Source organism: Xenia sp. Carnegie-2017, unplaced genomic scaffold (assembly GCF_021976095.1).
Source record: "Xenia sp. Carnegie-2017 unplaced genomic scaffold, XeniaSp_v1 HiC_scaffold_1, whole genome shotgun sequence".
NCBI classification, from domain to species: Eukaryota; Metazoa; Cnidaria; class Anthozoa; order Malacalcyonacea; family Xeniidae; genus Xenia; species Xenia sp. Carnegie-2017.
Genome location: NW_025813402.1, coordinates 9172663 through 9191055, shown reverse-complemented (window position 1 = coordinate 9191055; position 18393 = coordinate 9172663). Strand labels below are relative to the sequence as shown.

The 18393-nt window shown below is 38.9% G+C and overlaps 3 protein-coding genes across 3 annotated transcripts; all 3 read right to left on the bottom strand.

Moving 5' to 3' along the window:
- Nucleotides 1-1145: 1145 nt before the first annotated feature.
- Nucleotides 1146-8782, bottom strand: LOC124439836 (discoidin domain-containing receptor tyrosine kinase B-like). The gene is made up of 8 exons (XM_046990100.1): nucleotides 8530-8782; nucleotides 6894-6975; nucleotides 6034-6347; nucleotides 5188-5341; nucleotides 4023-4559; nucleotides 3796-3861; nucleotides 3285-3638; nucleotides 1146-1812 (listed from the first exon to the last, which is right to left on the bottom strand). Exons 2-8 carry the CDS (start codon nucleotides 6958-6960, stop codon nucleotides 1691-1693), a joined length of 1614 nt encoding a protein of 537 aa, XP_046846056.1. The 5' UTR covers nucleotides 6961-6975; nucleotides 8530-8782; the 3' UTR covers nucleotides 1146-1690.
- A 1780-nt stretch (nucleotides 8783-10562) lies between these two features.
- On the bottom strand, nucleotides 10563-13789 carry LOC124440322 (basic salivary proline-rich protein 1-like). Its single transcript, XM_046990700.1, has 4 exons — nucleotides 13249-13789; nucleotides 12664-12756; nucleotides 12344-12433; nucleotides 10563-12105 (listed from the first exon to the last, which is right to left on the bottom strand). Exons 2-4 carry the CDS (start codon nucleotides 12725-12727, stop codon nucleotides 10802-10804), a joined length of 1458 nt encoding a protein of 485 aa, XP_046846656.1. The 5' UTR covers nucleotides 12728-12756; nucleotides 13249-13789; the 3' UTR covers nucleotides 10563-10801.
- Nucleotides 13790-13930: 141 nt separating this feature from the next.
- On the bottom strand, nucleotides 13931-17322 carry LOC124439517. Its single transcript, XM_046989762.1, has 4 exons — nucleotides 16754-17322; nucleotides 16343-16396; nucleotides 15068-15115; nucleotides 13931-14878 (listed from the first exon to the last, which is right to left on the bottom strand). The coding sequence occupies exons 1-4, from the start codon at nucleotides 17112-17114 to the stop codon at nucleotides 14364-14366; spliced, it is 978 nt and encodes a 325-aa protein (XP_046845718.1). The 5' UTR covers nucleotides 17115-17322; the 3' UTR covers nucleotides 13931-14363.
- Between the last annotated feature and the right edge of the window lie 1071 nt (nucleotides 17323-18393).

Below are 18393 nucleotides of genomic sequence, written 5' to 3'. Positions count from 1 at the left end.
GGAATAGTGGCGCCCACCATGCGCGGCACGACATGCGCGAGGACAAAAACATCAAAGGTTCCGACACGAGTGATTCTTCTGTATATTCTTATTCTGTGTTACTTGGTTGAAACAATACATTCACTTTATAATGCTCAGATTTTCAATGTAGATTGTGGAAAAACTTCTCCAGAGGAGAGAGACGTCTCCGTCGACGTCAGAGACATCAAAGTGCGACGTGGTGAACGATGATCATCGAGATTCAGATAAGAAAAGTGGCCGCTCAATGATGCAGCGTTTACACGATAAACTCAGCAGCATTACAGGCATTTCATGGAATACAAGTTAATTTGCTGCAGACTTTAAAGGTAATGGTGTTTTTGAGAAGGTATTCTTTACAATTGCGTCTTTTGTAAGCTGTTTTGATCATGTAAGTAGGCATTTCGGTGTGCTCAATCGGAACCTTTGTGGCATGCTCGAATGGTCTGTTTGCATGCATGTCAAATTTGAGTTAATGATGTATTTAAAAGTGGTGTTGCCATACATTTAAATGTTTTTGCTGCCTTTGTGAACCCGCATCTTGAACTTTCACCGACAAGTCAAAACTACTGAGGTGATAAGTTTTATGTCTATTTTCATTTTATAATCTAAAAATGAAAATTTTTGTTTTGGCGACTATCAAGCTCAAAGGAGGTGTTTTCGTGGTCGCCCTTTCTGTTGTAGAGTACGTTGTAAAATCCATAAAAAAACAATTAATTTTAAAGCAATTTAATGAGGCAGTACATGCATACAAAAATATTACCTCCATCTCACAATTGTCATGCTGACTACGGCACTAAAATAGTTTGGCGACAGAATAGGATAATTATTCATTTAGTAACAGACATTGGCTACCAGGCAGAGACTGGAAGATCCAGGAAAAAGGCGAATACTATAACGTTGTTTTAAGCCTTTTTTCCACTAGCCACGTATCGTAACGTATCGTAGCAAAACGTAACATGGCGCATGCGTGCTTATGAATTTGATGGTCAATAGGCACAAGCACGCATGCGCCATGTTACGTTTTGCTACGATACGTTACGATACGTGGCTAGTGGAAAACAGGCTTTACTTTCAAAATTTAAGACTCCCCCCGTCCCATAGACGTACTGAGGATCAAACCTATATGCCTTTATTCATTATATGTATTCTCCATATTTTTTATCTCTTATTTACAAATTACTTTACTGTTCATTGTTCGATTGCGTAGAAATTATAGTATGTAAATGCTTGTATTTTACTTTCACTGTATCACTATACCATTTACTGACGATAGGAACTTGCGTGATTGGCTTGTAAAAAGGCACAAATGATTTTAACGGTAGCCGTCATGAAAGTTAATCCGAGCGATCGAGTATTTTCATACTGATCATAAATCATAGATATTGTATATTTTTTTCGTTACAAGATGGTTCTATTTTGTGAAAAAACGGTTGTTCGACTTGAACAATGAGTTGAATTTATGCACTAGAAACTTTCAGTTGCCACAACCGTCTCTTACTATCTTACATGGAGTAAAAACTAATTGTTACGAAATTCACTTTTTAACTATGCTACACACGTTTTCGCGTTGAACGCGAATTCGGCCGAGTTTTGCGTTCTCCAACCGTTTTCATGTACAAATTTCAGCCAGCTTAGAGTAAACGTGGCTTCTTTTTTCTGGCTATATGCTTTATGATTCTATCGAAATATCCTTTTTCGGATCTTTCATGTTTTCGTCTGGACTTTCGTCCCATGTGCTCCATGCCTTCGGATCGTTTGGCTTCATCATGTCGTTTGTCTTGTGTCGGTCAACTAAAGAAGTATAAAAGTTATGAGTTTTCCTTGAGCGCGGACGTTTTTGGAAAAACTCGAGGTTGGGTTTTAATTCACGGCCTTACCGCGAGTGCGCTTTATGTTACATATTAGTTGAGGTAGACGGTTCAGGTCGTTGTAGTCCAAGGGCAGGTTGCACGAAACCTGGATAGCGTTATGCATTGAATAGCAAGAATTTTCAAACTTGTAAAAAAGGTGTTTATATTTTTCTTACGACAAAGAAATTTCTTAATCCTCGAAAAATTATTTTATTTCAGTGATTGCTCAGTTCAAATCTCAGAATAGCTTTTGCTTTTTAAAAGGCCTTATAAAAGTTTTAAAAATCTCGTTATCCAATGGATAACGCTATCCTGGCTTCGTGCAACCGGCCCCAGAGGTCTGTTGTTGTTTTTATTGAATGGCGTTTCGACATCCTCAATCCCCGTGATTACCACTTCATCAGGATGTCGAAACATAAGTCAACACCATCACCAGCAAACCTTCTCTGGACCACACCACAGTATAGAAATAAACAGTAGTCCCACTCTATAGTAATTTTTTGTGCAGCGCATATCTTATTACGCATGTGATTAGCAAAGTGGCAGCCAGTCAATTGCTTTTTTCGGCCAATAGGAGGGCAAAGATGGCTAGCCGCAGCCAGTAATCTAATTAAATATACAGCACTAAGTTTCACACTGGAGTGAGACTACTGTATGTTTCTATACTGTGACCACACTATAAAAATAACCTGCACGAACTACATCTACAAACATATAAGTTTGTGTTTTCCTGGGTTCAAACCATTCGCCATGCTTTATCCGTTTGATTTATTTCATGATTACCATGCAAGAGAAAGAAATGAAGTTGGAATATGTATACGTTGCTATTTTTTGGCCAGAAAATGCCCTCCCCCGCATACCTCAACAAGGGGAAAGGGTGAATAACGCATGGTCAAAATGCGTCATTAAATAGCAAACCCCTTACTTGCTCGAACAAAAATATTGTGAATTCAAAAAATTATCTAATTTTACTTCCGCCTAACCGTTTCCGAAAAGTCCTAGATCGAATGAAATAATATATCTCGAAAGCGCTGAAATTCAATTATTATGGCAGCAGAGTATGAGATAGTATAACATGGAATTTTTTCGTGGGTACAAATGTAAATATTACCTTGAAAAGCGAAATTGTCGTCGTGAATGGCCAAAATTTTTTAAGTTCCTATAAAAACCCAAAGGTTCTGAAAGCCCCCAAAAAAAAACAGAAATGAAGAGATTGACTGTTGATTTTTTTTGGTTTTCTTCTAGGTTTCCTGGGTTTCTATTGGTTTTCAGAATTCTTGGGAACTTTAAAGAAATTTTAGCAATTTACCTATTTACCATGGCAATTGCGCTTTTCAGCGCAATAGTATGTAATGTTGCTAGTCTTTGGAAAGTTTTTATTGCATTTTGGTGAAATGAAATTGTAGCACTTACGAGAATTGTACCATGGCAAGTCGTCTGCTTCTTTATGGCTGTTTTTCTTGCTCACAAGCTGTTCTATGTCATCGACCGACTCCGTTGATGACGTCATGGATGACTCCAGCTTTCGCTTTTGCCTTCCCAACGACGATCCCCTTTTCAACGAGTTGATGACGCGATTGACGTTTCGAATGGGATGCTCGTCTTCTTCGTCCCGGCGGTGCATTCTGGTCAGCCATATTCCAAAAACAACGGAAAATAGCAGCAATGCTCCCCCGACCACTGACATTGCAATCACACCGTAAAGGCTGAGCATCGGCTTTGTCGTGGGTGGGTTGCTTTCAACCTGCCTCAATGACGGAGTTCTCCCTGAAATATTTCGCATGATTTTCATTAGGAAATAGGAAATCACATTGGCCATGCAACTGCACAGCAAATTTGATGTTTGTTTTGAAGTTGTAGCCCTCATTCAGGTCACATTAAATGTTACACTATCAAAAATTATCCCACAATCTTTGCAATTTACCTGCGACACTTGATGTTGTGGAGACTTCCCGACTTGTAGGGTTGTCAATCCTGCCTTCGTATATTTCTGTAAAGAGAAATTACCGAATTTTATTAGAATTACTGGACGAGTTACATTGATCTTGAAAAAATATTTAGTTCCATTATTATGGAGCCGTCAACCAAGCAGAGGTAAATTTGTCAAGCGCTTAGTGTAAAATGACTATCGAGATAAAAACGTCCACTCACCGGACTCAAACTCGATTTCGCTGAGCACAATCCATTTCCCTTCGTACGAAAAATCCAAACGAAGACTCTTGCCGACGTGTCCTTTCAAATCCACTTCGATCCACAGGCTCTTGCTCTTCTGACTGGTCAAATTTTGACTTGGATAGAAGTTAACGTAAGTGGAGTAGTATAAATTATCGATGCTGAACGCTACTATCAAATTACGAAACACTTTGACGTTGCCTGGTCTGTTGTTCCCGTGAAGAAGCATCTTCTTGAATTTTCGCGGTGTTTCAAACTCGAAGAGCAACGATGGCTTTTTGTTTACCATGTCGTACCAACCCAACCACTCGAAGCTTGGACCATTTCCGACGTCCAGCCAAAATGCCTCACCGCCAATCTCGCCATCTGTAAGCTGCCCCAGTCCTCCATATAGCGTTGCGAAACGTCGGCCATAATGTTGCAGCTTTCCGTCGTAGGTTGCATCGTTCAATGTTACTTTGCTATTGGTGTATCCACGAATATTTCCTTGTGGTGCTTGATAAGATTTTAGACCATCTTCATAAATGAAAGAAACGCAATTTCATTCTTAGATACACCCACTTTTAGCGTCTCGCCGTGTACGTAACCCAGGCATTAAAATACGTTTTTTAAAATACATTCTATTTTTTTCACACATTGTCGGTATAATTCTTTTGTCATTTAATTTTGGCAAAAATTCTTCAGGTGCTTGATACGATTTGCACTGAAAATGGAGCGATTACTCGGAGGAAAAATATTTGAAAATTATTTTAATTCTATCGTTCACATGAAATGCTTGAAAGCAGAAAAATTTAACGAAGAGCAACCTGACGACGAGCTGCAAGTTAGTGGCTTAACGTTGGTGTGACAAATGTGGAACAATAACGAAGCATTACTGAAACTCATTGGAGTTCAAAGTTTAGGAAGTTGAAATGTATCACTGAGTGTGAAAAATTTTTCATTTTAATGCCTGGTGTAACCAGTAAATGTCTCGTTGCCAAAATTTCAATAAATGAGGCTCTCTGACGTTCGCTTCCAACTAGGCGGAATATATTTGAATTGGAAAAATTGCTATCCAGCGGCCATCTCACATTCTTTGCTTGGAAAAAGATTATTACTTTTTCAACCACACACCCACAAGCCCGGGGCCTCTTTAATTACGTACCTTTGTTCTTCCATTCGCAACCGTAGAACTCTAGTTTTGCACACCATTGTTCTCCAACCCCTTTCAGTGCCACGAAGCGAAGGAATCGTAGGATTCTTGGTCCTTTAAACTGTCGATACTCGTGTTTCGTGTTATTACCATTGCCCAGGAATGACTAATGTAGAAATGCTTTTATAAGTTTAAAAAGCAACAAGAGTTTGTAAATTGGAATTTCAAACTCTTTGCCAGCGGAGAGATGTGTTCCCAAAGATAAATGTGTTGACTGCTTGTACTTCTTGTACTTTATGTACAAATCATCGTGAACATGTTTTACGATTGCTGCACATAACTATGTCATTGCATTTCTTAAGGGAAAGCATGCAAGATGACTGAATCAATGAAGTCGACCGGAAGTCAGCATGACTCTTATTTACGTCACTACTCCTCGCGTGACTTGTATTCGACTTGCTCAGATTGTCGCTGAATGCGTCACGATTCGCAAATATAATCCTATTCGCACTAAATAAACTAACCTGGGCTTAACCCAGGTTAAAATTAACCCGGGTTTAACCCAGGTTAATTTTATTGCGTGTAAACACCACTAACCCAGGTTTAACCCTGGGCTAAACTCAACCCATCTCAAAAGGTAGGTTAAACCCGGGCTAGTTTGTGTCGTGCGAATAGGGCTATCATTTTTTGACAAGCGTTTCCGGAATAAACTGGTCTAAATATGCGGGAAAATATTCACGATCAAACAAGAGCAACTGGCATGCTATGGCAGCAGTCTTCATACTGCAGCTGAAGCTTCAAAACTTTTTGATAAAGCCGCTTTATCCTACAGACTCTGAGAGGACCTCGCCATCTTACCGGAAAGAAGCTTGTATTGAATGGCAGTCTTTCTATCATAGATATCCAACGCTGATCTCTCGTCCTCTTGTACTCGATGGTGAAATTTGTCACGTATCCCTCCGTGAATTTCCGAATATCAATGCCTGTCACTCGCATAACACGTCCCAAATCCACCTCGAGAAACGACCGAGTTGCATTTAGGGAAGTAACGCACCAGGCCGATGTGGCATTTAGCCGTGCTTTTGATGCAGCATATTCACCGTCGAATGCCGATGCCTTGATTTGCTTGTCGGCAATTGCACCGGATGAAATACCTATGATTTCGTTGCACTCTGTGAAAAAAACAAAAAATCCTTTCGAAATTTGCTTCAGTAAATTGAAAAATTGTTGATTACTTTAGGGATTGGTCAGTGACTTAGTACCACGGGTTGATCGCATACTTGTGGTCGATTATGTTCTTTCCTTTCCTTTTCATATTTCTTAAGAAAAAGTAGATCGCATTCCCGAAGTATATAGATATCGCCTCGGGGTTAATGCCTTCAATTAAAAGTTACACATATCTAATATCTTAGCCTGCTGTTTGATTTTGTCTTTGTGGTAGCAGCAAAACAATAACTGTAATTAGCGGCAAATTAATGACAGAGAGGCGCGGCGCGGGGCTTTTTTTACATTAAACTCCTACAGCCCATTTATGATAAACAAAAACAAATTGTTGCATGATCTGATCTGATGCGATCAGGCAATTCATTCTTGTATGAGTATTTTCATCAGGTTTCATTGTAATAGTTGTTATAAGGTGATGAAATGACACCACCGCCTCCCGCAGTGTCGACATTACAAATACTTCCTGCTCGATAAATGTTTGATAAAGATCATACCTTTGGCTTCTATGAGAAAAAATACATTTCCCAAGAAAGATGCAAAAAGTAAACAGTTGGCCAACATTTCTTTTCCGACGAGCTAAATAAGACAATGAGGTCGTCAAAACTGTGCACTATGAAGATATTTGGTACCAAGTGGGGTAATGGTCTTGACTTTGATTACTAAGATACAATCTACTGAGTGCATTGTTGTATTGTTTACCATTGCATTAGTTTGTCTCCTTTTATAGCAGATGAATGGCAAGATAGCAAATGTTGTGGGTTAGGTTGGCCCTGAGTTGTATGACGTATTGTATCGTTTTGACAAGCTTTTCGAAAGGTAAACACGGTGTGTCCTTCGGCACCTCGTGCTTATGAATGAAATATTCGGCAATCTTGTCTCAAGTGAAACAATAACTCTGATCACGTAATCAAAGCATAACTTATCTAATCAGATTTCGGTTCATCTTTCTATTACCGAATGGAATGTTTCATTTTTATTGAACTTTGGATGGTAATGGTAGACGATGTTTTTATTTTTGACCTTTGGTAATGGCCACGTGATTGCGTGCCTGCATTTGCGAGGTACATTTGCGTCATAACACGTGTCTGCGAGGAGCTTTGTTAATAATGATTTACATTGCTGGTTCCGCGAACGCAAATATTTGTTGTCAGCATATGAGACGTTGTCTCGCGAGAAAACAGGGAAGACGAGTTTCCTTCTGGAAACTTCGGATTGTAATCGCACGTGCATGTTTTGGGCCTCGTCCAATATCTGCATGCATAGCAGGTTTCCTGCAGACAATAGGTCTCAAGTGCTGCGACTTTCTATATTTACCATAACGGCTATAATTAAAAAGTTTTGATAGCTTTACTTGAAGTCGTCATTCTCATATTATGTTTCGCAGCGTTGATATTCGATAGCAAAACACGCAAGGTCGAACATCTTGCTTAGTTTACCAAAATAATAAGTGGTATTCCCTCCATGGGTTGGGGAGGGGGGTGAAAGGTGGTTGAAGGCAGTTATTGGAACTCATATCGAAATAGAGAGCATCGGTTGCAAGGTATTGTTGAGGTGGCTATTTCGGTCGTAAAGCACTAAAAATGTCTGTAATGTACTAATGTTGGTCGTGGCAGACATGAAAGTGTAAAGTTATCATACTTCAAGAAGGGATTTTCATATATGTTTCCTCGGCTTACCCAAAAACGCTTTTTATTTTGAGTCCGTGTGTTACTATTGTGCTTTTGGGGAGATAGTTCGCGGGTTGTCGATGAAAAACGTTATGTTTATCTTCCCTTAGAGATCAGCCATTTCGTGCAAAGTCCATACAAATCACTATAAATGCGTAAACATGCTAGAAGCAGCGTTTCGGACCGAAGAAAGTGGTCATATGACTTTGGCCCGATCGAAATGAGAGGCTAATAACTTAAACTACACGCTTAAAATTATTCATCTTTGATGGTCTTCCTAAAAATTCTTTCTGCTAAATAGAGATAAGGTACGAATGGACAATTCTTATAATCGCTGTGTAACAGACGTAAGCTACGGCAACGCTTATCTTTGTGTTAATTGCGCTCAACTTCGCTAGTTCATCTTTTATCAGAAAAACGATGGATGATATTATTGTGAGATCGATAAATATTCGTTTCTTACCTTCAAGTCAACAGAATTCTCTCAAGCATTGGAGGAAAAAAAGCTCTTTTCTTTCTTCCAGAAGAGGTTGCGTGTTTTCCTTAGTCTTCAAATGTCCTATTGCCGATGAATCACTGCGATGCTCTTGTCGCTCTCAAGCATTGATGTTGAATACTCTGTGAATGCATTGCGCAGTCGAAAAACTCAATAAGCGCGTGTGCCAAATTATTCACGATTTTTTATACTTAATTGTTTTCCACTTCCTGTTCGAATCATACCAGTTGTCGAATGGGCGAGGTGTAGATATTTGCAATTACACTGAACAGCTTCCAGATTCCGGTGTCTGAAGTCTCATTGGCTGATCACTTGGTTTATGTATCAGAAAGTATTTAATCGCGGACAAGGTCATTTAAAATGATACGTCAGGATCATGTTGAAAAGCATTTCGCTTTGAGAAAGTCCGTTAATGTATCTGGACGATATTAATTTATTCAATCTGATTTTGGCAGGACAATCACCGAAGCGCGTAGAGAAGGTCAAATCGTCGTGTTGCATACCATTCGTGTTTGGCCTTGTTTGCCATTGCCGTTCACTTACGGTGTGCAAAAATGCGTTTCTCCTTCCTAACCCTACCCCCTAACAAAATGCTTTGCTCATTACGTTTTCCCATGCTCGGTTTCGTAATGGTCGTGTATCTACAGTAGTATATCTCAACTTATATATCATTATCTCCCTGTGATTCCGATGTCCTACTCTCAAGTTTGCTGTCGTTTGATTGTTTGCTGTGCTATTCGACTCTGTTCAAAATAACGCGCTTTATCAAAGTTTTCGAAATGATTTCCGAACAAAACCTGCTTGTGGACTGTTGTACACTTTAACCACACGAAAGAGCAAATGTAAAAGTAAAAAGGAAACGCACTCTTGTCATGGTTTTTCATAAATTTTGCCTTAAAACTTCTATTTTTTCCCAGTCAACCACATAGTTATACTACTTCATTTCGGTTCAAAGAAGGAGCGTTTCAGTGCGAATCAATTGTAAGAATTGACGACTGACATACAGGCCACGCTCATGGCCAGCTGAATGGGAAAACCAATCCTATTCAAGTCAATCTTAAAGAGAACAATGCTTGAAGATTGCTGTTTACAATATATACTTGGCTATGTACCCGTTTACAGGAAGCAAATTTTTTTATTGCCGTTCTAAATTGGATTTGTTTCATTTCCTCTTTCGATTTCAAAATAGCTCATTGAAATAACTGGGGGGGAGGACAAGTCCCTCTCAGTTCCATCCCTGGCCACTGCTTCGCATCCGAATGTTTGTCATAAATTGTGTTGTGCTATATGATGAAAACTTATAAAAAAATTTACATAAGTGTGCGACTCGGAAATCGCGCTCTCGCTAATCAATGCCCGATTCACTTCACGATGGATGGTAAGATTTATGCTAAACTATTTCACATTAAGCAATCAACATGCAGTGAATATGCGGTCTTTGAATAGATAGCTACAAAATGATTGTGAAGCCCCACTCATGGTGAGTGCGAGTATGATTAGGCTTTTCGAAAACAGGTCTTTAAAATATATCATCATAAACAATACTTATATATGATGACATTTAATATCGGACACTTTATTGACACAGTAGAAAAAAATATTTCGATTGGAGGATAGTTTAACACCTGTGAAAACAAAAGCGAAAACTGTTCGGACAAAAAAAAACAAGTTATAGCAACGTGGGTTTGACGTTACAATCAAACAAAAATTCACTTCACCATCGTTCAACGTGAAAGGAGGGCGTATGGGTGAGCCTCATATAAACAAGATAGGAGATTATGAAATTTCGAGAGACAACTTTGTTCCTATAGAAGTCATCGCGCCAGATTAGCTTTTTCTACAAATTGTTCGATGAAAATCAGACTGTAATTAAAGTCCATCCAACATTATTTTTGTGGTCATCGAACATATCACAAACTTGCACCATTTTGGATGAATATGTCGCACTTGTTTGTTCGCGGATTTTCTTTTTTGCAGAAGAAAATGAATGAAAACGGTTCTTAATGAGCATCGGTATTCAATTAAAGCGAACTTAACTCAAAAGAATTAAAGTATGGAAAACAATTATCAACACGAAAGAAACACATGCGCTATTGTTTTAATGTATCCTTCCTGTTAACTATGATTTATGATATCCCAACGTGCTTCAGTTGTATTATAAATGCAATTATGTGCAATGTACATTATATCGGATGAACGCAGAAAGAACTTGAACTCTCCGCATTTCCAATCTGTGCTCTCAGTGGCGTTTCAAATCACCAGCATCTTGTTCGAGTTTATAAAGGGCGGGTGGAGTAAGTTGACTCGCGTGAATTGCTCTCGGTATTGTGAAGCGTCGCGCACCACCGGGTCCACAGCAATTGTGTGAACATTGCGGTGCGCAATACACCGCACATACACCTGGACACTTCTCATCCTTTTTTTCTTTCGATTTTTCATCTTTTTCTTCCACTGGCTTCTCGCAGCAGGCTTTTGGGCAACTGCTCATGCATTTCTTTTTGCAGACGGAAGGGCAAACGGTTTGCTGCATGGGTGGTATCATAGGAGGGGTCATGGGGTAGGGCTGTTGCATTGTACCGCAACCCATCGGAGACATGCAGGGCATCGTCAGGGGCGCACTCAGTGTCTTGAATACTAATCTTGGTGGAGGTGCGAGTACACTTGATGCATCCTCCTTTCCAATGCTAAACGATCCACAGACTTTCACATTACCACATCCACCGCCTGCAGCGCCCATCGGTGACCCCTGTAGGTTTTGCATTGGATTTCCTTGTCCTTGCTTAGTGAAGCCCATCTGTCCAAAACCAGGTTGATGAGCAAAGTTTGGTTGACCATATGGTGATGGATGACCGTATGGTGATGAATCACTGTACATTGTTGAATGACCGTATAATGGTTGTCGACTGTTTTGTGATGGATAACCGTATGGTGTTTGATGACCATATGGCGTTTGAAAACCATTTTGTGGTGGATGACTGTATGGTGCTTGATAGCCGTATGATGATTGATAACCATTTTGTTGTGGATGACCGTATGGTGGTGGATGACCATACGGTGGTGGATGGCCGAATGGTTGTGAATGACCGTATGGTGTTTGATAACCGTATGATGATTGATAACCATTTTGTTGTGGATGACCGTATGGTGGTGGATGACCATATTGTGGTCGATGACCATGTGATGGTGGACGACCGTACTGTGCTGGATGGCGGTTCGCTGGTTGATCATTGTAAGCTTGTTGATTATAGGGCGATGTCTGATGGTATGGCGGCATTTGTCCGTATGGTGATGATTGATCATATGGTTGACGATTTCCATATCTTTGCTGTTGACGATTTCCATATCTTTGCTGCTGACGATTTCCATATCTTGGCTGTTGTCGATTTCCATATGGTGAGGGTTGGCCGTATGGAGACATTTGTCCATATTGAGGTGGTTGGTGATAGTTCGGTGAGGTCATTTGATATGAAGCACCTGGAGAATAACTACGGCCTTCTAGGAGCTGGTTGTTGGTTGGTGGAGGACTTTCATCTTTGCGAAGTTCTATATTGAAAATATTGTGACAATTGTACACGATCAAGACTTAGTTTGAAAAAAATGAAATTAGTGGTTGCTTTAGAAAAAATATTTTGAGCTACATCTGGTGATTCTTCATTCCCTCCTCTGCTTCGTATTGCATACATTGCAGTACATAACACCTAAGTCCCTTTTCGTGCATGCGGGATCTGCCAAATTTTCCGTGAGATGGTGAACATTTTATTCAATAAGTTTTGAAATTTACTTGTGTAGTAGCCCCCTTTCCATCCGTTTTGACCAAGTTGCGTCAGTGCCCGCCGTATTCTTGTTCTTTTGTTTTCTTTATCTCCATAGTCTAAAAAAATGTTAATCGGGGAACATGAACAATTGTTTTTTAACGGAGGAGGGAGAAGAGTGAATCTGAAGTGTTAAAAAGTCTCATTTCTAAGCCTGGACACATTGAAGCTATTTATGGTATGCATGGGAACTACTTTGAAAAGGTTCTTTGATCATGTAAGATGGTTTGATTGTGCATTTTGAGAAATTTATAAGTTGTTTAATATATTAACCTGATCGATTGTTTACCTTTCTCACTGACGATCGAAGTAAAAAGAAGCGTCACTAGTGCAAGAACTAGAGTCAATTTCATCTTTGTTGTTGTCTCTTCATGTGATTAACCTTTGAAAGAAAGGAGAGGTCGGTGCTTGTTCTATCTTGCCTTAAACTATCAATTTACAAGGCTTTTCTGTTTGATCAAAGATCATGTAAATCATTGGTACCATGTGATGAAAATATTCTTTGAGCACCATATGATTATATATTTGTACATTTACAAACAAACAGGTGCTTTTATGAACACTTCATCAAACGACGTACAATTATTTTGAATTGTTTTATGCAATTCCACTACGGGTTATCTACTAATATCAAGTTTGGTGCAAACTTGGGAACAGATGAGCCACTTATCGTGGTGACATTCCATAAACAGTTTCTTTATAAAAGACAAGTTCAGCAAAACACATATGCCTCTGTGTTTATCATGCTTGATCAGATGACCGTCATTATCTCGATTAGTCTTCCTGTTGTCTACCCGCGCCGACTTCTTTTTTGTTTATATTCACAGGAAGAATGGCGAGGTTATGTACAGTATAAAATCAATATGTTTCTTACCTTTATTTGGCTTTCTCGTTAGAAAATGCAGTCGATGATTTTTCAATCACACTTTGATCACTCTTCCGTTACGATTTGCAGGTTGTTGCTTACAGAATAGATCGCGTCATTTTTAGCAAGTTCTTTTTCTAGTGTCGACTATCGTTTGCATTTGTATGGAAATTACTGTCTCGTAAATTCAGGTTTTTTTTTTCAATCCATTTCGCATTCATATAAGTTTGAATGGCTATTTTTTAAGTTTGTTTGTCTCGGTTGGCCATTGGTTTCATATTTTCTTTAAGGTACTAGGTCAACACCTGCAACGGGAAAAAACCCCACCGTCTTTTCCCATATCTCCTGACTACATCCTTCAAATCTAGTTTAGTTCAACGTTTGTTTCAAAAGCAATTTAATTGCTCAAGGATTGAGCTTCGAAGCAAAACAATTTCAGCTCTGTTCTATAGCTACGTGAAATCGGCCTCTGTCGCATGAGATTGCAAAATCCAAATGGCTCGTCACTACGTTTTGTCAAAAATATCACTTGACTAGCTGATTAAAGACTTGTCGCAATGTGCAATAGTTGTCAAAAGTCTTGTGAGTGCTCATGATTTTTCCAAAAAATATTCACATATTTTCTATTGAATTCATTTTCATGTCGATGCATTTGTTTGTGGTTGAGTAGTCAATCGAAAACAGCCTTAGGTATGGAATTTTCAAAGTATGTTTAACGAACAAATACTATGCAGACATCTTAAAAAAGGTGTGTACTGCTGTTTGACATAAACTATTACAAGTGTAATTTTAGTTGCTGTATGACACTGACGATAGCTGTCTACTTCTATTTTTATGATGTACTTTTCCAATTGCTGTGTATATTTGACAAAGCGAATAAGTATAGCAAATATAGTCTTAAATCCGTTTCAACCATCGAACTTTTGTGTGTGTCTCCAACGCATGAAAAGCAGAAGTGCCGGTTTGACTTTTCATTTTTCGTTTTTGATGAATCCGTCAGTTGAATAATTTGACGTCAGAAGTGGATCTTGCCGTTATGTCAGAAAATTTAAAATTTAGTTTGTATTCATCGGCTGTTTTTCATCAGCGCTCTAGCTTGTGCTGTTGTACCACCCTAGAAGCGTTTATTTCCCGGGGACACAGCATCGAGCTGGACACGATCCTACACAATCATTTAAACAAGACATTTGACATCCACTATTTGGCAGACCTGGTTGCACCTGTTGATCTTTACTCGCACAGCATGATGGGTTACATGACGGCGCGCAAGATTCGGGCGAGCATTGTGGGTCGCACTGCTGTTGAAAAAAACCTCGCGATTGATAGTTGCCTTGACTACCTCCAAGTTGGATCATTGGGGGATAGGCATTGATCAAATCTTGTTGATAAGATCCACGTACTTCACCAGTTTTTGCAATTGGGGAGTATACGCCCATATTGGAAGGGAAACGGCAACATGGATCTCTACACGCTGGGGCACACTGACTGCTGCACTGTCCTGGACACGTGGTTTGATACGGTGAAGGTGGTGGCAAATCGCTTCCATACGTCTGGTGAGTGTAACTGGGTTGATCATAACCATGTGCACCGTAATTGCGGTTTTCGTAGTGCTGTGAGCCAGTATCCTGTTGTCGGTAACCTTGATAAAAAAATACCTTTCAATGTGCATATGTCAATTATTTCTTTTTTTGTTGTATCTTTACGTTCAACTTGTTTATTCTGCCGCAACTCGTGTGAGCAATGTTGCATGTCTCATTCAAGAAAGCTCTGAAGTCGGCTGAAATTAGGATAAATCCATTTTCCCGCTTTTATATTTTTAATGCATTACCTTGATAAGGTGGTTGTGGTGTATCTTGCTGTCTGTTGTAATGAGCTTCTAAAGAAATCAAACACTTTTGTTGCACCCGCTGTGTTAGGTCTTTTATCATTAAAGTAATCGTCAAATGAAAAGTAAACGTCAGGTTAGACGTATTTGTTATCTGGTTCTTACTTCATTGTATTGTGTGTACGGGAAATGTGTGGGTGTCAATTGTGTATTGTCATTGTGGATTAGTGTGAAGTGTAATGTTTTTAGTTGATCGTTTGTTTGTATTGTGAATAAGTCGTTTGTAAGGTGCCGGTAATTATTTATCAGTTTTATAAGTTTTTTATGATTATTATTTCATTTTCACGCGCAGCTCAATTCCTCCACTGGCATTATATTTGTAATTTTTTTATACGGCCAAATGGCGTCAACACCATAGATTTTCACGCTTAATTTTTAGGACGACTGACGACTAGGAAAATTCGGTGGTAAAGAAAATTAAGGGTGAGAGTGATAATAGTTTTGAATAAGTGCTCATTTAAATCTCTACTTTTAAAATGATAACTTCAACTAAAACTTATTCCACTACCACCCATCTGCTCCATGTCTCAATATTTGCGTGTACAGATATATTTGCGTCCTTAATTGATATGCCAATTTTAAATTGCACAATCTGTACAAAATTTTAAAATCTGCAATTCGTTGAAGGTGATTTCGGACCTTATTATCGCATCAATTTTCCCTAAAAAGGACAACCGTACTTTTCATACCTCATTTGCATTGGCTCGTGAATTTAAAGTGCAAGAAAGTTACGAGTTGTGCCGCTTTTTAAGCTTTTTAGAGCAATGCATGATGTATTCTATTGTACTCACTCTGCGCCAGATCATATTGAAGAAGTTTTTGTATGGTTTTCTCAGCTTTAGCGAGATTTTCTGTGAACGAGAATTGTTGCTGTCATGTGGTAGCTATTCCGTGTTCTGATTGGACGACGTGTAGTCCTCAAAAAGTCGAATCGCATGTAATGATATCGTAAACATGTAAGTGGTAAATTGCATTGAGTCTTCGACAACATTACAAAATCTGCAGCTATGGAAAAATGAGTAATGACGCAAAAACTATTTTGTATCAAGTCGTTAGGAACACGACACATTTTGTTTCGTCCTTGTCCTGCTGTTAAATAATCAAATTTATGAAAAGTTTATTTTTGCATATTTTAACTTGCTCCGGAAGCCGTCCCATTGCATATATTAAGTTAAAGTCAAACATGCAATTGCCTGTAATGTGATTGAACCTTCTTACCAACACTTGTATACAGCAGTTTCTTTAGTTGTCCAACGTCTACTGCATCCATTTCTAAAAGAACGCATTATTTGCGTTAGGTATAATGAGAAAATTAGGCAAATCATGCATGGGAAGCTTGAAGTTTTTTCTTCACTCGCTCTTACCGTGTTTTCTTTGCAGTAGCTAATCATTAGAGTTTGTGGAGTTATATATAGCCACGAGAATGTGTTTTCATGTGTTTTCATGTGTTTTTTTTTTTGGATGATTACATTAGCCTTGCGATAGCACCCCCCCGGGCTGTCTAAAGCTGACCTTAATCATTACGTTACGTACGTTTCTTTCTTATATTTAGGCAATATATTTTACATATACCTGTATGAATTCTCTTGATTGATTGGTGTGTGCGCATAACAAGACTAGTACACATACCTGAGTCATTTGAAATCTTGTTTTCCTTGTCTTTGTTGCTTTTGTCTTCATTATCCTTTTTCGCAACTTTCGAACTCTTTTCCTTTTCGATTGTTGAGTTTACTGTTGTGTCTTGCAACTTTTTTTGCCTTGTTTTCAGCTTTCGATCTGCTCTAATCTTTTGTTTTTGATCCGTTCGTTTCTTATTCCTTAAGTTTTTCTCTTCTTTGTTCTTTGACGATTTTGCGCGATTTTTTTCGGAAAATTTTTGCCTTCCATCGACCGAAGTTTGAGTTTCCTGTTGTGCAGGTAGTTGATCATTTTTATAGCAGTCATGGGCGCGGGAAGATCGATAATGAAAAGGGGGGGCGTATTCATACATGCACGTTATAATCGTTTGAGAACAATTAAGTTCAAAAGAACTTAATGGTGCATGTCATGTATATATGAATATGAGCCTGCCCCTCCACCCCACCCCTCAGCTATCGATCCTCGCACGCTAATGATTGCAGTGGTTTATATTTTCTTTCAAAAGTACAAAACTCAATATGATAGCCTACAACCGACTGCAGTTCGGTGATTATATACGATTCTGGGATTCTATAAAGTCGGCAGGATTACCTTTAATGAAGGAATCTTTGTCTTGTTTTAAATTCGATTTAGGAAGCGCAAAGTTGATTAATCCGAGACAAATCAGCATTGCAAATTTGTTCATTTTGGCTGTAAGAATGAAGTAAATATCGGTGTTTTAAGTGAGATATTTTGTAAACTGTGCATCTGCATATATTTCGATAACGATTCAGTAATTTGAGATCTAAAAGCGAGAGTAAATTTTTGAATCGTAGATTGCCGAAAATCTTGCAAAACACAAGGTTACGCAGCTTGAGTAAAACATGAAATGAAGGGAAGAAAAATATCGTTGAAATATGAAAACCACGCAATCATCAATTTTACGAGATGAAACATGAAAATGGAGAGACGTGAAAGAATTGGACAGTTTGGACTGACTAAAGAAAATGCAACTCGAGTTTTATGCACGTGCTTTCAACCCGAGTCACGCGTGCTCTCATGAGCTAATAAATGCTGGCTCAGGCCGCGTTCACACTATATCGGATTCCCTGCTTATAAGGAGCAATAATCCCTGGAAAATATTTGTTTTTCAGATAGAGTGTGAGAATCATCTTTTCTGTCGTTGACATACATAATCAATCATTGTGGAGCTGTAAAAGTTGATCAACTCCCACCGGCCCTATTGCCAAGCCTGGTAACTTGTGAGACAAGCCTTGTGTGATCTGAATGAAATGTCGTTGCATGGCCACTGTTATTTAGAACAGATTAACATTTGAAATACAAAACAAGTTGATTTGAAGACTGTCGCCTTCTGCCGATGCTGTACCATGATTAAAAATTTTAGAGATATGCGTAGCAGTAATTGAATTAATACGATGATTTAGGGAGGGGATTTAGGAGAACATCTTTGATTCCAGAACTCTTCTGTTTCAGCTTTAACTGCAAAAATAAACTTGCTTGCATTGAAACATTCGTGGTTCATTGAATGGATGTCGGCACATCAAATCTGCCTGTATCCCCTTTCCTTACCAACATCCGTAATCTTTTGTATGTTCTGCGGCATTTTTTGTGTAACATGAAGTTGTGTTTAT